This window comes from Canis lupus, chromosome 36, assembly GCF_048164855.1.
Source record: "Canis lupus baileyi chromosome 36, mCanLup2.hap1, whole genome shotgun sequence".
NCBI lineage: Eukaryota > Metazoa > Chordata > Mammalia > Carnivora > Canidae > Canis > Canis lupus.
This window is the reverse complement of record NC_132873.1, coordinates 4934962-4951129: the sequence shown is the minus strand read 5'-3', so window position 1 is coordinate 4951129 and position 16168 is coordinate 4934962. Positions and strand designations below refer to the sequence as shown.

Sequence of the window (16168 nt, the reverse complement as noted above, 5' to 3'; positions counted from 1 at the left end):
GACGGAATCAAAGCTGATTCCGGAGGCCTCTCAGAGGCTACTGGACCCACCTGCTGCTCCCTCTTTTGAATCCAGCGGCATTACTAATTTGACAATTTACCACATGTTGCCCTGTGACAGTAGTATTACTGCTTAGGGTTCGGGTTGCTGTTAGCTGGTACTGCCTGTTTGGAAGCTGGTAACGTCTTGTGCTGCTGCGAAGAGCACTTGCGTAGAACAGGGCCTGATCTACCAGCCCCAGTGACTGGTTTGTATAAAGACTCGCACGACACAGTCCCCGCCTTCCTCCAGAAACCATGGTGACTGTGACTGAAGTTGAGAAGCCAAGCGAATGCAGAGTGCTGGCTGCCCTGTCCTGTTTGAGAACCGCCCCCTCCCCTTCTGTCCATCTTCCCTGTCTCAGGATATTTGGGAGAGAGACCCTTTGTTCCCCAACCCGCACCTTCTGGAAGCCCTTCTCTCTGGGTTTGGCATTCTAAGATACAAGGATGCCATAATCCCCTCTCCCCCTGAGTCATCCCCACAGGGACCATGCACCCCCTTACCCTGTCACTCATGTCTCTGGCAGAGTCCTCAGATGACTCGTATGTGTCCGCCGGAGAAGAGCCCCTTGAGGCTCCTGTGTTTGAGATCCCCCTGCAGAATGTGGTGGCGGCCCTGGGGGCAGATGTGCTGCTCAAGTGTATCATCACTGCCAATCCCCCACCCCAAGGTGAGCTCCAGGGCTGGGCCAGGCTAAGGTTGAGACAGAGAGGGGGAGGTCCCCCTCAGTCCTCAGAGGCAGGGATAGGGGAGGAGGGACATCTGCTCCTTGGGGCTGGCCTCACTCCTGTGTGTGTGTGTGTTAGGGGAGCGTTCCCAGAATCCCCTGGGAGTGGGGAGGGCAGGCCTAGGCTTCTGTGAATGAAGGGGGGCATCCTCAGGATTCCCTAGGATGGGGAGTGGGGTGGTTTGGGCTCTGTGTGGGATGAAGGGGGATTTGCCCCAGTGGGCGACCATGGACGTGGCAACCAGTCACACCGCTTCTTTCCCACAGTGTCCTGGCAGAAGGATGGGTCTGCCCTGCGCAGTGATGGGCGCCTTCTCATCCGGGCTGAAGGCGAGCGGCATACCCTGCTGCTCCGGGAGGCCCGGGCGGCTGATGCCGGGAGCTACACAGCCACCGCCACCAACGAGCTGGGTCAGGCCAGCTGTGCTGCCGCGCTGGCCGTGAGACCTGGTAGGGAGCCTGTGGGCCCCGGGGCCCCGGGTGGGATGAGCAGTGACCCCACTCTAGACCAGTGTGCACAGTCTGTTCTCACAGGTCGACTCTCAGTGGAAGCATTCTCAGTGGCCTAGCCTCAGAGCAGCGGGGGCCAGATTCCCAAAGGCACACACACACCAGGCTGGCCAATTCATGAAGTCACTGAGATTTGTCTTTATGTATCCTCTAAATGCCATCCTCCCCTGGCATTTCCCTGAAAATGATCCTGTGGGGAAAGCAAATTATCCGTGAGTCTTGGAGAAAAAGTATCTCCCAGCTCAAAGCCATCAGGAGGCTTCTGAGGTCATTTCTTCTAGAACAGTACCCCTCCCCTGAGTAAAAAGGATGCATTTAAGTGCCACAACCCTTCCCCACTCCCTTGCTCCTTCTGTTGAACCCAAAGCACTCAAGAGAGGGTAGCCTAGAGCACCTCTCTGGAGATGGCTGTGGCTGAGGCCACCTTTTCTATTTTTACGAAAGCCCTCACTTGGTGTTGGACTACTTCCTTTGGGTGTAAGCCCAGTTTCTTTCAGGTCCAGGGCAGGGCTGGACTGGTGTCAGTGTGCATGGCCAGTTCTACCCATTCAGGTTGCTGGGCCTGAGAGTGTGCTGATCCTGGGCAGCAAGAGGTGGGGGAGGGGAGGATGGGTGGGGTGGGAGTGGCGGTTCGGAAGGAAAAGACACAGACTCGACCCTCAAGGCTGTTAGCCTCGGGTCATCAAGCTGGATCAGAGGACCCAGGGTGGAGGACAGTGCAGGGCAGAGGAGCCTCAAGCAGTGCGTTAGTGTTACGGGGTGCCAGATTGAGGGGCACAGGACCTGGAAGGACTTTGGGAAGTAGAGAGGCAGCAGGAGGGGCTGGGCGTGCCTGGGGGGTCCTGGGGGGGGTACGGCACCCGCTGTTCCGCTGTTCCATCCCTTTCCTTGGACACGATAGGAGACAGGTTACAGAGCCTGTCTTGCTGTGGGTCTGGGACTTGTGTGCCTTCACGATAAGGGTGGTTTTGGTGGCATGTGCCCTGAGCCCAGCCCTGCATTCGATCCTTTTCTTTGCACCCCTCCAGCTTTGCAGAACAGCCGGCCTTCATCTTCCCTAGCTCACCTACCCTTCCCAGGAGCCTGCGTTTTAGTCTTTCTCCTCCTCGCCCCTCCCAGCACGCTGAATCATGCCATCCCTCCAACAGCATGCTTCCGTCCTTCCATCACCTCTGGGATCTGGCTTGTGACTCAGCTCCCAGCTCTCCTCAGGGGGCCTGGGGCTGGCTCCAGAACTCTGGTCAATACCTGGCTTAGGCTGAGATTTGGCAAGAGGTACAGGGGGGTGCCCTGATACTGGCCTGTGGCCATTTGGGAGCCTTTTAAGGTTGGGAAGGAGGCTTGGGGCAAGGCAGCTGTCAGCACTTGACTGGGAGCTCTGTGTTCCTCGTTCTGAACCTCCCTGCCGTTCAGTTTCCTCGTTTGTAAGCCGGAGAGTTCTCCCATCCTCACGGTCAAAAGCCAATGTGTGAACGAGCTTTCTAAACTGTCAAGCCGTAGATGAATGTTAGCTGCTAGCGTACTTAAGGGGTGCTGCTGTGTGCGGGCTTCCACGAGGCCCCAGAATGCTGCCTTTTCCTTTTCTGCCCATTTTTCAGACTGTGCATTGGGGACTCCTCTGCTGCCCTTGCCAGGCCTGCAGCCCCCGCTCCTCTGTTTCCCAGCCTCTGGGTTCCTCAGTCCATCATGGCATGGCCGTGACCCCCTCCCCACACCCCGCCCTGGGGAGCTGGAAAGGCTTCATCGCATTAGTCAGTGACACTGGGCTTTGCCCCCAGAGAACAGCTCCCATAAGTCATGCTGACTCGGCCCCAGGGCTCCCTTGGTGGAAGCAGACTTTCTTCCCCTACAAGGCACTGTTTGGTCCAGAGTGGTTGGACGGGGGCCAGTGGACCTGGAGAGCAGCAGCATGGGTGGAACTGGGGTGGGGGTGGCACAGACATTTGGCAAGGGCGGGGGGTCTCAGGCCTGGGCTGTGTGTGGAGTGAGGGGGTGGGGCTGAGAAACCGTGTCAGGCAGTGTGGCTGCAGGTGGGGTGCAGGCAGGGTGGTGGGGGGAGCCAGCTGAGGGAGGGAGTAAGGAGTGTCTGATAGGAATAGGCCTCCTGGAACCTCCTCCCTCTCTTGTCCCTTAACCCCCCACCCTAGGACCCTGGCAGCCAGGGCTGGCTGCGCAGTGCCCTTGTGGGGTGCCCACCCCAAAAGGGCCTGCTTTGGAGAGCCCACAGATCTCAGTTCCTGGTTGGGAACGGCGGGAATAGGGAATGGGTAACCAGACAACTAGTGGCTCAGGCCCTGTGGTTTGAGGGGCAGGGTCTGGTTCTCACCTGCTCCGGCAGCCCCGCCCCAGCGCCGGGCCCCTCCCAGCCTGCCCCAGCCAGCCCACAGAGTACCCTTCCTGAGACCACGGTTGTACTCCCAAAGTGTGTGTGTGTGTGTGTGTGTGTGTGTGTGTGTATTGGGGCGGGTGGCTGGGGAGTGTGAGAAGTATGCTTACGTGAAGCTAAGCTGCCCACCTCTATCACACAAGCACTTATTGAGTGCCAACTGGGTACCAAGTGCTACATCTCTCTGAGAGTGTCCTTTCACGCCTCTTCTCTTATTTGGGCTACATCACCCCATATGTATCCCTTGGAGAGGGACGTGATAGGCGGTGATATTCTCATTTTACAGATAAGAAGACAAAAACATAGAGAACAAGGTGACCTAGAGCTAGGTCAAGGCCAGCAGCCTTTATTGAGCACCTGTAATCTGCCTAGGAATATTGTAAGCAACAGGTGATTGGGGTGATGGAAATGCCCATTTGTGAAGCAAATAGGTTTAGGGGTGACAGATGAAAAGAACATGAGTAGTTAGCATCTCCTGAGCGCTTCCTGCATACCAAGCCCTGTATTAACTTTTGTGGTAGGTTCTGTTATGATGCCCACATTACGCATGAGGGAGCTGAGCCTTGGAAAGCTTTAGCAAACTGTTCTAGAGAAATGCTGACCAGTAGAACTTTCTGTGATGAGGGAAGCGTTCCACACGTGCACCATCCAGTAGGGTGGCCATGAGCCATGTGTGGCTGTTGAGCTCTTGAAATGTGGCTAGTGCCACCAAGGAACTGGGTTTTTCTTCTCTTTCCATTTTAATCCCCAGGTACATCATCTCAGGTGGCTAGTGCCTGCTCTGTGGGGGTGCTCAGCTCTAGGAGCAGAGGGCCAATTGGGGGCTGATTATGGTTTGAAGCCCTGCCCCTGGATCTCCCAGGCCTACACTCCTTACTACCCCCTTCCCTGCCACTCCGAAGAGGTTCAGGGTTAAGGGAGAATTGTGCTCATGCCTGGGGGAGTGGGGAGGGAGGCAGAGACTGCTGATGCCCTCTATGGGTGGGCCTGATGGGCGGGTTTCTCTCCTTTCTCTCTTGACTCCCCACTCCACCATGGCTGTGGTCCTCCTTTGTTTCCCTGCATCATTTGGCTCACCTCCGCCTTGAGCTCTGACAGGAGGCTGGTCAGGAGGACGGGGGATTTGGGGGCTCCATCCTAATGCCTCCAGTCCTCCCCTCAAGGCACAGGTCTTGTATATTTGAGCCCAAGGCTCTACCATTTTCCAGCTGAGACCTCGGCTTCTCCACATTTCCTTAGCTGGCCACAGTTTTGTCATCTGTGAGGTGAGGGTCTGTATACCCTCTGTGGCTCTGTGGGGATGAGGATGTAGCTAAGGACATTTGGGCCTGACGACGTGGCTTTTCTTTTTTTTTTAATTTTTTTTTTTAAATTTATTTATGATAGTCATACAGAGAGAGAGAGAGAGAGGCAGAGACATAGGCAGAGGGAGAAGCAGGCTCCATGCACCGGGAGCCTGATGTGGGATTCGATCCCGGGTCTCCAGGATCGCGCCCTGGGCCAAAGGCAGGCGCCAAACCGCTGCGCCACCCAGGGATCCCTGACGACGTGGCTTTTCAAAGCCCATTCTGGTCCCACCACATGACTGATACCGTCATAACAGAAGAGTTTGGTTGTAAGGGGTCAGGAGTCTAAAAGGGAAGGCACTAGTGTCTGCCCTGGCCCCTTCTCCTGGCCGCAGCTTCTGTAGAGTTACAGATTCGAACCCTGTGAAGGTAGTAGCTGCCGATGGAGGGGATCATGGAATGCCACATGACCCCGTTGCCCATCCCGGAAGGGGGTTTGGGCGGCATCTGAAAAAGCAGCGTGGTCTCTTGACCACACTCAGCTCTTCCTCCCTACTCCTGATCACTGGAAGCAGGTTGGCCCCGAGGGGTATCTGCTGAGGCTGCTACCCCAGAGTGGGGGTTAGCACACTCAGCCTGTCAGAAGAATGGGGACCTCCTCTACTGTGGGTGCCAGTGCTTCATGGAACACGGAGCAACCCTAAGCAATCACATGTGGGGAATTAATGGTTTGTAGGGCTAGGTCAGGCGGACTGTGGGAAGTTCTCTCTGCTTGCCTGTCCACTTGAACCCAAAACCTTAGCCCTGTTCTTCTACTCTGGAAGAGGCAGTACCCATGACAGCACCTGTGCATTCCCAGCTGTAGGCTGGCCTGTCTCCCTTTGCCCTGGGCCTCGCTGCCTTCCACGGTGGCATGGTCACAGCGGACGTTTAAAGGAATCACCTGCGGAGGAAACTGCCGAGACAGTGCCTGCGGAGGACCGGTTGGGAATGGGCGGGCCACGTATGTGTGGTTGTCACAACTCCAGCGTGTCACCCCCACTCCCCTCAGAAACCCCAAGGAGCTCCCATTGGCCTGCAGAGTGAAGGCCACACTCCTGAAGCTGGCCTCCGCTGTCTGGCCCTGAGGCTGGCCCTGAGGGTGTCTGGAGGCAGCTGAGGCTGTGGGAGGCTGTGCTGCTTCAGCTTTGCCAGGCCCCACTTCCAGCTTTACCCAGTTCAGTAGCCAGTGGGTTGAGCTACAGTTGTCTGCATGTTCTTTTTTTTTTTTTTTTTTTTTTTTTTTTTTTTTAGAATTCACTTATTTATTCATGAGACACACACAGAGAGAAGCAGAGACACAGGCAGAGGGAGAAGCAGGCTCCATGCAGGGAGCCTGATGCAGGACTTGATCCCAGGTCTCTGGGATCACGCCCTGGGCCGAAGGCAGCGCCAAACCGCTGAGCCACCCAGGCTGCCCTGCATGTTCTTTTTGTCTCCGAATATTTGCTCATGCAGTTTCCTCCTCTGGAAAGACTTTTTCCCTTTTTCCTGCTTCAACCAAACTCTTAATTCCTATACAACCCTTTCCGTCTGTTACTCTGTCTTCCCTGAGCCCAAAGGAATCTGCTCTCTGCACTCTCATGGCCCTCATCTGCCCTTCTCTTGCCCCCTTATAGGAATAAGGGGCTCACTATTCTAGAGGTGTCTGGATTGGCCCTGTCTGGATTGGGGTTGTCATCCCTACCAGCCGGCAGTCCCCTGAGATCATGACTGTGCTTTGGCCACTTCTTAGCCCTTATAGCCATACCTGGAGGCCTTCTTGGATAGTCTGGGGCTATGTGGCCTGCAAAGATTGTGTGTGAGGTCGTGATGTGGGAGGATAGAGATCTGTGGGCTTTCCCAGCCCCCGAAACAACCTGGGTGACCTGCAGAGGCTGGGCGAGACACACATCTGCAAAGGGTGCTAATGAAGATCTGCCTGAGAGTGGAGGTTGGGTGAGCACAGAAGTCCCCGGGACAGTGGTCTTGCAGGTGTGGTCCCCAGACCAGCAGCGTCCGCATCACCGTGGGAATGTGTTAGAGACGCCCATTCACATACCCAGCCTGTCACAAACTCTGGGGGTGGGGCTCAGCAGTCTGTGGTTCAAGCTCCATTCTTATACACCAGGAACGTTTTAGAACCCCTGCCCTAGAGTCAGGGACCTTGCTGAGGTCGGGGGGCCAGGTGGTGCAGTGGGAAGCACATGAGCTCTGGAGTCAGGCCTCAGGTTCAGACCCCTGCCCTGAAGTTTAGCCACCAAATGAGACAGAACTCACCTCTTAGGGTTGTCCTCCCAAGAGGATCACAGGGGTCCCTAAACTTTCATGCACATAAGAATCACCTGGACTGCTTTCTAAAAATGTAGTTTCCTGACCTCTGTTCTAGGAAATCTAATTCTTGAGTCAGAGTGAGTAAGGCCCAGAAGCTATGGTTTAAACGGGCTCCCAGGTGGTCCTGTTGTGGGCAGTGCAGAAGCCCTGGTGTAGAAGGTCTTTCATTTGGTGGCTGGAACTATATTTATCCTTAGAATGTCTCCAGGAATGTTGGGATGGGTATTGAGCTAGATGCTCTGGTCTGGGGAAGGAGGGCCTCCCCCTCTCCTCCAACCTCTAACCTTGAGGGCTCCCTCATGTATTTTCATCAAGCAAATCTAACCTGGGAACAGTGTTGAAAGGCCAAGGCCACACACGTGGACAGAGCCAGAATGTTTTTGGGGGGGTGGGGTGTGTAGGGGCAGCACTCATATGGGGGGCATATGTGCATGGTAGGTTTGGGGGACACCCTCTCCCCGCTTCCTGGCTGGTCCCACAGTGTTTCCCACAGTAAGTCAGGCCTGTTGGTGGAGCAGGGCTGAGATACAGGGACTGCTTACAAAGATGGTTTTGGTGGTGGGGCTTGTACAAAGTGGGGTGGCACCAGAGCCTGGTGTGGAACCCCAGAAGTTCTGGGAGCTGGAGACCAGTCTCTGAGGGGCCTGAAGACCTGGATTTGCCCCTGGGTGCCCCTCGGTGCCCCAGAGTGCAGTTCCCCTGATCACCACCAGGGGTCTCCAAGGCTCCCTGCAAACCGGCTCTACTCTGCTCTCCCTCCCCGGGTGGGTGAGTGCCCCAGGTGAGTCCCCCAGCGCTGTCCAGCCTCCGGGTGACCCTGGAGGTCACCTCCCTCCCCTGGCGGGTGAGTGCCCCAGGTGAGTCCTCCAGCGCTGTCCAGCCTCCCGGTGACCCTGGAGGTCATGTCCCTTCCCAGGCAGGTGAGTGCCCCCAGCGCCATCCAGCCTTATGGTGACCTTGGAGGTCACCAGGCTCCATGGTGGGAGGGGGCTCTTGCCTCCAGGGGCCATGCCTGTGGTCTCAGCATCAGCTGGTGGCCAAGCCCCAGGCACATGTTTACCAAATGCCATTCTGACTTGCTTCCCCAAGACGGCCAGCCTGAATGGTGGACCCCCCTCCCCTGCACCCCCCTCCCCTGCACCCCCCTTCACTGGGAAATACAGGTCATAGCTTGGGAATGTGGCCTTGTGTTGTGGGGGTGATAAAAGGAGAGAGAAGAGGATGGCGCCTGGGTGGCTCAGTTGGCTGGGCGTCCACTTGATTGTGGTCTCAGAGTCGTGGGGTCGAGCCCCATGTCAGGCTCCGCACTTGGTGGGGAGTCGGCTTGGGATTCTCTTTCCTTCTCCTGCCTGCCCCCCCATAGTGTGCATGCAAGCTCTCTCTCTAAAATAATAGATGAATAAATCTTAAAAAAAAAAAACACGGGGGTGGGGTGGGTAGAGAAGGACATATGACCTCTTCTCAACAGCTTCCCTGTTCTACTGGTCTCTAAGCCCCTGCCCCAGCCCAAGTCCAGATGGGTGCTAGTTGTGGGGGGTTACTAGAAGCAGCCCCTGCTTCATGACCCTTGGCCCGGTGGGGTGAGAGGTTGAGGGACAACTGCCAACTCAGAGTCGGGAGGAGGAGAGGTAGGTGCCACCCCAAGGCCCCCGGGGGGTCCTGAGCCAAACCTGCCATGGCAGTAGTGGGGAGGCAGAGGCAGGATTCTGGGCCCCCGCAGGTGGAGGGGGTGTTTCTGGGAAGGAGACCAAAGGTCCTGACCCCTCTCTGATTCTCAGCACCAGAGAACACACAGGGCATAGCCAGGCCTGGCTCCAATATTCGAGGCTTGTCAGCACATTGCCACATGCGGACCTTGGTTTGGTCAGAACAGGGGGCATCCTAAGGGCCATTTGCCATCAGGACCTCATCTGGTGGATGTGTCGAAGTGAGTGGCTCAGGGCAGGCATCCCGGGGGCAGCATTGTAGTGCCTCTCCCATCCTCCCCCGGGGACTGAGGCCCCAGCACTTTGAGTTGAGGCGCCACCGAGGGGGCTTCGCTCTTGTCAGGGTCCCGAAACTGTAAAGAGAGAAAAGGCAGATCCGGCTGCTTGGGAATGAGCAGGGTGGCTAAATACAGCCAGGCGGCCTCGCTCTGCCCCTCCCCTCTCCTCCCCCTCCACTCACTGCAGGGCCCGGGCTGCCTGTGGTCTCAGCAGGCACCACCTTCCCAGCCAGCTGCCTGCCTGCCACCCAGCCTGTCCCTGCCTGGCCAGCCCCCACCGCCTCCTTCCCCTCCCCCAGGCCCTCGCGCACAGCCTCCGCAGGGTCAGCCGAGTGAGTGGGGCTGGGCAGGCTGGGCTTCTGCTCCCTGGGGAGCCGGGTGGGGTGGGCAGTGGGCAGGCAGCAGGAGGGCCTGGTGCCAGGGCAGAGCCTTCGGGACAGGCGCCGCCTGGGGTCTGTGTGCAGAGTCTCGGGTGAGTTGGGGTGCAGCCTTGTGGGGGGCCGGGCCACAGGGGCTTGGGGTGGGGGAACCAGGGGGAGGGGCCAGGGGGCTGTGGCGGATTCATGTCTGTATTTGGTAGTCGGATAGGAGCCAGCTCAGTGAGGCTGGGCCCCTGGCCAGTTGCAGGGGAGGGCGTCAGGGCCCTGGGGACACCCCTCCCCCAAAACGGACACCGGTGCCCCCCCTCCTCTTCCCCAGTCTGAGTCGCCCTTCTCTGCGGATGACTCAAACCGCTTTTCCATCCTCTGAGAGTTTGGGGGTCCATGTTGTAGGGCTGGGGCCAACAGGTGCCCCTGGGGTATGTGGGGCAGGAAGCTGAGAAGGCAGAGGGGGAAGGGCAGGCTGGACAGTGCCGCCTCATTGGCCCTGGCACCGTCCGGATGGGGCTTGTCTGAGGTGTGTTCCTCTGCACCAGGCCCAGCTCACCCGAGAAGCGGGTGCCCTGTGTCTACCACGCTGGGGACCACCTGCATAGGGGCCTGCAGTTCCATGCCAGGAATGTGGGTTCTCTGCTCCAGTGGAATTTCATGTCTCCCATGAGGCCCAGGGCAGCCCCTCTGTTGCCCGAATCCCTTGTCCCAGCTACTCCCTAGGGTTCCCCCAGGATCCGTGTTAGGAGAGTCTATGGCAGAGTAGGATTCAGGGGCTCAGCGACAGGAAACACCTGAGCAAGGTCACACTGCAAGCAAGTAGGAGCCCGTGAAGCCAAGTCAGGGCAGGGCTGGTCTGTCCCTGGGGCTGTGTGGAACATTCCAGACCTTATCAGGCCCTTGATCTTGGGCAGATCTGATCTAGCCAGCTCTCCCATTCTCTCTGACCCCCCTTCCTGCCCTGGCGTCTCTCTGTGCCACTGTCTTTCCTCTGTCTCTTTTCTAGGCGAGTCCACATCACCTTTCAGCAGCCCCATCACCTCTGACGAGGAATACCTGAGTCCACCAGAGGAGTTTCCGGAGCCTGGAGAGACCTGGCCCCGAGCCCCCACCATGAAGCTCAGTCCCACCCAGAACCGCCGCTCCTCTGACACCGGCTCTAAGGCACCCCCCACGTTCAAGGTCAGAGCCCTGTGGCCAGCACCGAGCCCTGGGCACCCCCATTCCTTCACGTGTGCCCTTGTTCTTGGGGCCACACCAGGTTCTAGCAAGACCTAGCGCTTGGCCCCATTCACCCTTCTTATTTGGAGCCAGCCTCAGTCGGCCTGGCATGGGAAAGAGGCCTCTAGCCCAGAATCCTCTGGGCCCTGGATGTCTCCCCTGACACTTTGGGGTCGCCTTCAGGTCTCGCTTATGGACCAGTCAGTAAGAGAAGGCCAAGACGTCACCATGAGCATCCGTGTGCAGGGGGAGCCCAAACCGGTGGTTTCCTGGTGAGTAGCAGCCACAGGCCACCACCTGCCAGCTCCTCCACTGCCCCCTTTCAGCTCTAGGCTTGGCCCTGTGCGGTCTCACTTTCCCGTGACGTGAGTGGGCCTCTTGTAGACTTCCCTGTGATCTGCCCAGGGGTCTTGTCCCAGGTACAGTGGTGTCCCCCGCCCCTGCCCCGAACACGCCCCCACCTTTTGGTTCAGGCTCATGCAGGGCTTCTCCTTCCAGGACGGGTTTCAGGTAACAGAAGGTCTCCTGTCCGTTCCGCTGGGGACAAATGGGCAGGGGTCATCTCTTAGAGAAGCCTGCACGTGCGCACCCCCAGCGGGTGACTGCGGGGTGATTGCTGAGCCCTGCTCTGCGCCCGGCCCTGTGCTAGGCCCAGGCGCAAGGATTTGTTTCTGAGCTCGGAGCCTGGGGTTAAAGCCTGGGCCTTGGCTACAGTGCTTCATCCCGGGTGCCTGGAACCTTGAGAACTCTTTGCTTAGGTTCTTATTAGTTTGGGTTCTAGTTTCCATTTGTAATTAATTGTCTAATCCCCTGTGTGATGTTTTTTTTAACGGAAGTTATTTCCTTTGGGAAGCAGGAAAGCTGTCTGTTCGTTATAAAAATAAGACACCCAGATGTTTCAGAACTAGTGAAAGCTGAACAATGTGGTTAGTTTGCAAGAAGGGTAAGATCCAAGTGGGCAGAGGAGAGGGAGAGTCGGGCTGAGATCCTGGCCCTGTAACCCGGGGACAGATCCGGGAAGCAGGTAGATGATGTGAGGGAGGAGGAACCTGCAGGTGGGGACCTGGGCACCCAGACTGAGTGTTTGTCCCTCTGACAGGCTGAGAAACCGGCAGCCCGTGCGCCCCGACCAGCGGCGCTTCGCGGAGGAGGCAGAGGGCGGGCTGTGCCGCCTGCGGATCCTGGCTGCCGAGCGGGCCGACGCCGGCTTCTACACGTGCAAGGCGGTCAATGAGTATGGCGCCCGGCAGTGTGAGGCCCGCCTAGAGGTCAGAGGTGAGTCCCTCATGCTCTCCACGAGCCCCACCCCTGTCCCGGCCCCGGCCCCGGCCTCATCCCTGCTCAGATGCCAACTTTCACACAACCTGAGGTCAGAAAAGGCCTTAGAGATCCCGTGGTTGGTTGCTTGTATTGTAGTTGAGTAAACCGAGGCCCAGAGAGGGGAAGTGCCTTGCCCGAGGCCACGCGGCAAATTGTTCAGTGCTCAGCTTACTACACCGTCCTGCCTTTCCTATGCTCGGTCACACCTACCCCTGATGCCAGCCAGAGAGACCCTGCTTCCTGCCACCAGCTATCCCCTCCCCACACTCTTCCAAGCTTTTGTCACCTTGCCCTTTCCAGGCTCCTCCCTCACACCCACCCTGCCTCTCTCCTCTTGCCCCTTTGCCCTCCTGTCTATCCCATTTGCTGCGCAGAAGCTGTTGTGGTTGGAGGTGGCAGTGGGGAGAGTCTGATAGCTGGACCCGTTCGGAGGGGCTCTTGGGGTGACTTGGGTTTGAAGCATTGTGGGGATCCCAGGGGTGCCCGGGTGAGCAGGACTGTGGAATGTGGAGAGGGCTGGGCCCCCAGAGTTGGGACATAAGGGCAGGGGCCTTTTGGGCGACGGGGACAGCAGGCAGGCCTTTGCCAGGTTGCCCTTGGGGCGCTGGTGGTTTTCCTCCCAAGGGCTGGCCAGTAGTCTTGCTTTCTACGTCACCTTCCCGGCGCGCAGCTCGGGGCTGGGAACCCCTCCTTAGCTCTGCACTCAGCCATCATCCCTCCTTTCCTGGTAGAGGCTGGCTCTGAGAGCTTCACAGGATACCCCAGCCCCTGTTGGAGCTCTGACCCTAATGGTCAAGGTCACCTCCACTGGGCTCTGCATGCCTCAGTTTACTGGCCCTGTGCCTCCTGTTCTTGGGTTGCCACCTCCTTGGTCTCTGAATTCTTCAGCTCTCCCCACACCCAATCTGGCCCCCGTTCCCTGGCCTGTTCCCACTTCCCCTCCAGGGTCTAGCTCTGCCTTGCTTCTCTGTGTTAACCCATGTCTCGGTGCTTCTCTCTCTTTGGGGTTCCTCCTGACATCCCCCAGGCTTTGGGGGCCCCTGATGCCTGTGAATGCCTCCTCCCACCGCCCCCCAGGGGCCCACGGCCTCTGTTTGCCCAAGAACCCCAGAAACTCACCTGCCTGGCCTCTGGCTGGCCGCTGGTCCCTCCCACGCTGACCTTGGAGGAACCCGGAAATGGCAGTGCACCCTGGCAGTTTTAGAGGCAGCTCTCCATGCAGAGGGGGCCTAGCCAGGTCTGCGTGGTGTGCGTGCCTGTGCGTGCGTGTGGGTGCGAGTGTGCTGCACTAACCTGCCGCTTGCTGACTGAGGTTTTTGTCTGTACACAGGCGAGTGAGCTCAGGGGGCCGCCTGCGCTCCCCCCCGCTACCCTCCGAGCCGCGCCCCTGTCTCAGGCACTTCTCGGACCTCGCTGTGTTTCACTGCCTCCTGCCCACAGACCCCGCCGGCCCGCCGGCCCGGACCCTGTCCCAGCCTCCCATTCCTTCCCTCCCCACCTTACAGCATCCCGGGATAGCCCATGGGCCCCTAGGGACCCTCCCTTCCCAGGTGGACATATGGCTGGGCAGGCTGGGAGCCCCCCCACGTGGGCCAAGTGCCAGGAGGGGGCAGCCAGGAGGGGTATCAAGACATGCCCCCCACCCCGGTCTCTCCCTGCAGGGGAGCACCCAGCGAGCGCATGTGCTACCGCTGCTACAGGCCCTGTCTGTCTATCTGTTTGTCTGTCTGTGTGTCTGTGACAGTCAGGGAAGGATGCCCCTGAGCTGGTGTGGGGTGAGGCAGAGTGGGAGAGGTCAGGGCATGGCATCCGCAGGTTGGAGGGGCCTAGGGGGGCTCACGAGGCGGGGGACAAGGCACTCACCATTCCAGAAACGGGTTTCAAAAGGCACAACACTATTTCACAAGAGACTAAAAGCCAGAGGCCCTCGGGCCCTATGTGGATGAGGAGGCCTGACCAGGACCCACTCTGGGCAGGTTTAGGGCTCAGCTGGGGCTCCCCTCTTCACTGTCAGGGCCCGCCCGGATGCTCTGTCTGGGAAGGAGGATGTTAGCCAGGCTGGCCAGACAGTAAGGGCCTGCTGTAGTGGGTGTGGAGATATTTGAAAAAAGGTGTTTCTTAGCTCAAATAAAGTCTAGTTTGTACCCAGCTGGTGTGCTGTGTTGTTTTTTTTCCGCCGCCGTTTCTGCCCCTACGTGGCCCTTCCGCGTCCCTGCCCTCGATGCCCTCCCACTTCCCCTGAGTTCATCCTCCCTGGCCCAGCTTGGGTTGCCATCCTGAAGCCAGGCCCTGGAGCTCCTTGCTGTCCTGGCCGGGCGGGCGGGCTTTCCCTGTCTCCGAAGGAACAAAATGCATCTCTCTCTCTGTATCTGTCTGTCTCTTTGTGTGTGCGTGTATGTGTCTCCCTCGCCCCGTGTGTCTTATTCCATGCGTGCCCCCTGTGGCCGCTTCCCCCCCAGCACATCCTGAAAGCCGGTCCTTGGCCGTGCTGGCCCCCCTGCAGGACGTGGACGTGGGGGCCGGGGAGATGGCGCTGTTTGAGTGCCTGGTGGCGGGTCCTGCCGACGTGGAGGTAGACTGGCTCTGTCGAGGCCGCCTGCTGCAGCCTGCATTGCTCAAATGCAAGATGCATTTCGATGGCCGGAAGTGCAAGCTGCTGCTCACCTCTGTGCATGAGGACGACAGTGGTGTCTACACTTGCAAGCTCAGCACGGCCAAAGGTAACTGCCCACTCAGGCCCTGGGGCTGCCGTGGGTGCCCAACAGCTGGAGGGCGGGGGCTGCAGGTGTAGGGGCTGGGGGCAAAGGAAGATCATGCACAGCACCCGCCTCCATCACATCTGCGTGTGGAGTGGCCCCGGGTACAGAGTGCCTTCTGGAGCCGTATTAGCCCTTGTTCCTACGGGGAGCCTGCCTGCTGCCATGTAGCAAACCCACTCTGACTTGGGTTCCAGTCCCCGCCCCGCCACGTCCAGCCACGTGACTTTGGACAAGTCACTTCATCTCTCTGAGCTTTAGACTATCTGGACAAAGGGATCATGAGACCAGCTACCTCGCAGGGGGGTCAGTGGGATTAATGAGATGATGTATGTAAAGAACAAAGAACAGCATAAGCCTGGCAAAGGGTGACACCTAATAAATGTCAGCCATTATTATTATGAATGACATCTCTGACCTGGTCCTCGTCCTCCTTTGGAGAGCAGAGGGAATGCCTCACCAGCTTGTGGTGACAAGCGCCTAAGGTGACACTGGAAGCCTTTGTGAGCAGGAGGGGATCGGGTCAGCGTAAGGAAGGGGCTGTTATGTCCCCCAGATTTTTTTGTGGGGTGATGTTTTAGGGCAAAGGAGCATTGCTCTGGGTCTGGGGTGGGTGGGAGGGAAGTGTGGGCACCACTGGGCCCAGAGGCAAGTTCTAAGGGCAGGGGGAAGGTGTGGAGGAGGAACTGGGTTTGCTTTCCAGGCCCCTCGCCTAGAGCTGAGCCGAGCTTCATCCTGAGCAAGCGGGGGCGATGACGAGGGGCTCCCGTTGTGGCAGCCACGGCCGCCGTGGCAGCCTGCCGCCCACCCTTGCCAGCCCCCACCCTCCTGAGAAGGCCAGATCTCTGGGTCATGGCCATGGCCTCACTCCAGCATCTGGGGACCTCGCTGGACTCTGTTCCATTTCGAGCTCCCGGTCCTGTTCCCCTTTCTTGCCCAGTGTGTGTGTGTGGGGGCCCTCTGGGTGGACCTGCCTGGGAGTCTGTGGCCTTCCCCACCCCAGTGCTCACCCCTCCCTGCTAGATGAGCTGACTTGCAGTGCCCGGCTGACCGTCCGGCCCTCGCTGGCCCCCCTGTTCACTCGGCTGCTGGAGGACATCGAGGTGCTAGAAGGCCGAGCAGCTCGCTTCGACTGCAAGATCAGTGGCACCCCACCCCCGGCTATTACCTGGACACATTTTGGTATGGCTGTCCACCCTACAGGTGTTGGGGG

At 58.6% G+C, this 16168-nt stretch overlaps 1 protein-coding gene across 13 annotated transcripts in view; it reads left to right on the top strand.

The window, feature by feature from the left end:
• SPEG (striated muscle enriched protein kinase) overlaps nt 1-16168 on the top strand; it is a 57565-nt gene that overhangs the window by 15746 nt on the left and 25651 nt on the right. For 2 of the 13 annotated variants that reach the window (XM_072813202.1, XM_072813209.1), the window contains exons 5-11: nt 569-712; nt 1037-1219; nt 10665-10840; nt 11063-11151; nt 11979-12154; nt 14659-14919; nt 15979-16137. In XM_072813202.1, coding sequence (XP_072669303.1) covers nt 569-712; nt 1037-1219; nt 10665-10840; nt 11063-11151; nt 11979-12154; nt 14659-14919; nt 15979-16137 — 1188 coding nt within the window. Of the gene's footprint in view, nt 1-568; nt 713-1036; nt 1220-8715; nt 9760-9870; nt 10289-10664; nt 10841-11062; nt 11152-11978; nt 12155-13529; nt 14348-14658; nt 14920-15401; nt 15517-15978; nt 16138-16168 lie in introns of those variants that run through there. The other 11 variants (XM_072813210.1, XM_072813203.1, XM_072813211.1 and 8 more) reach the window with 11 other exon arrangements.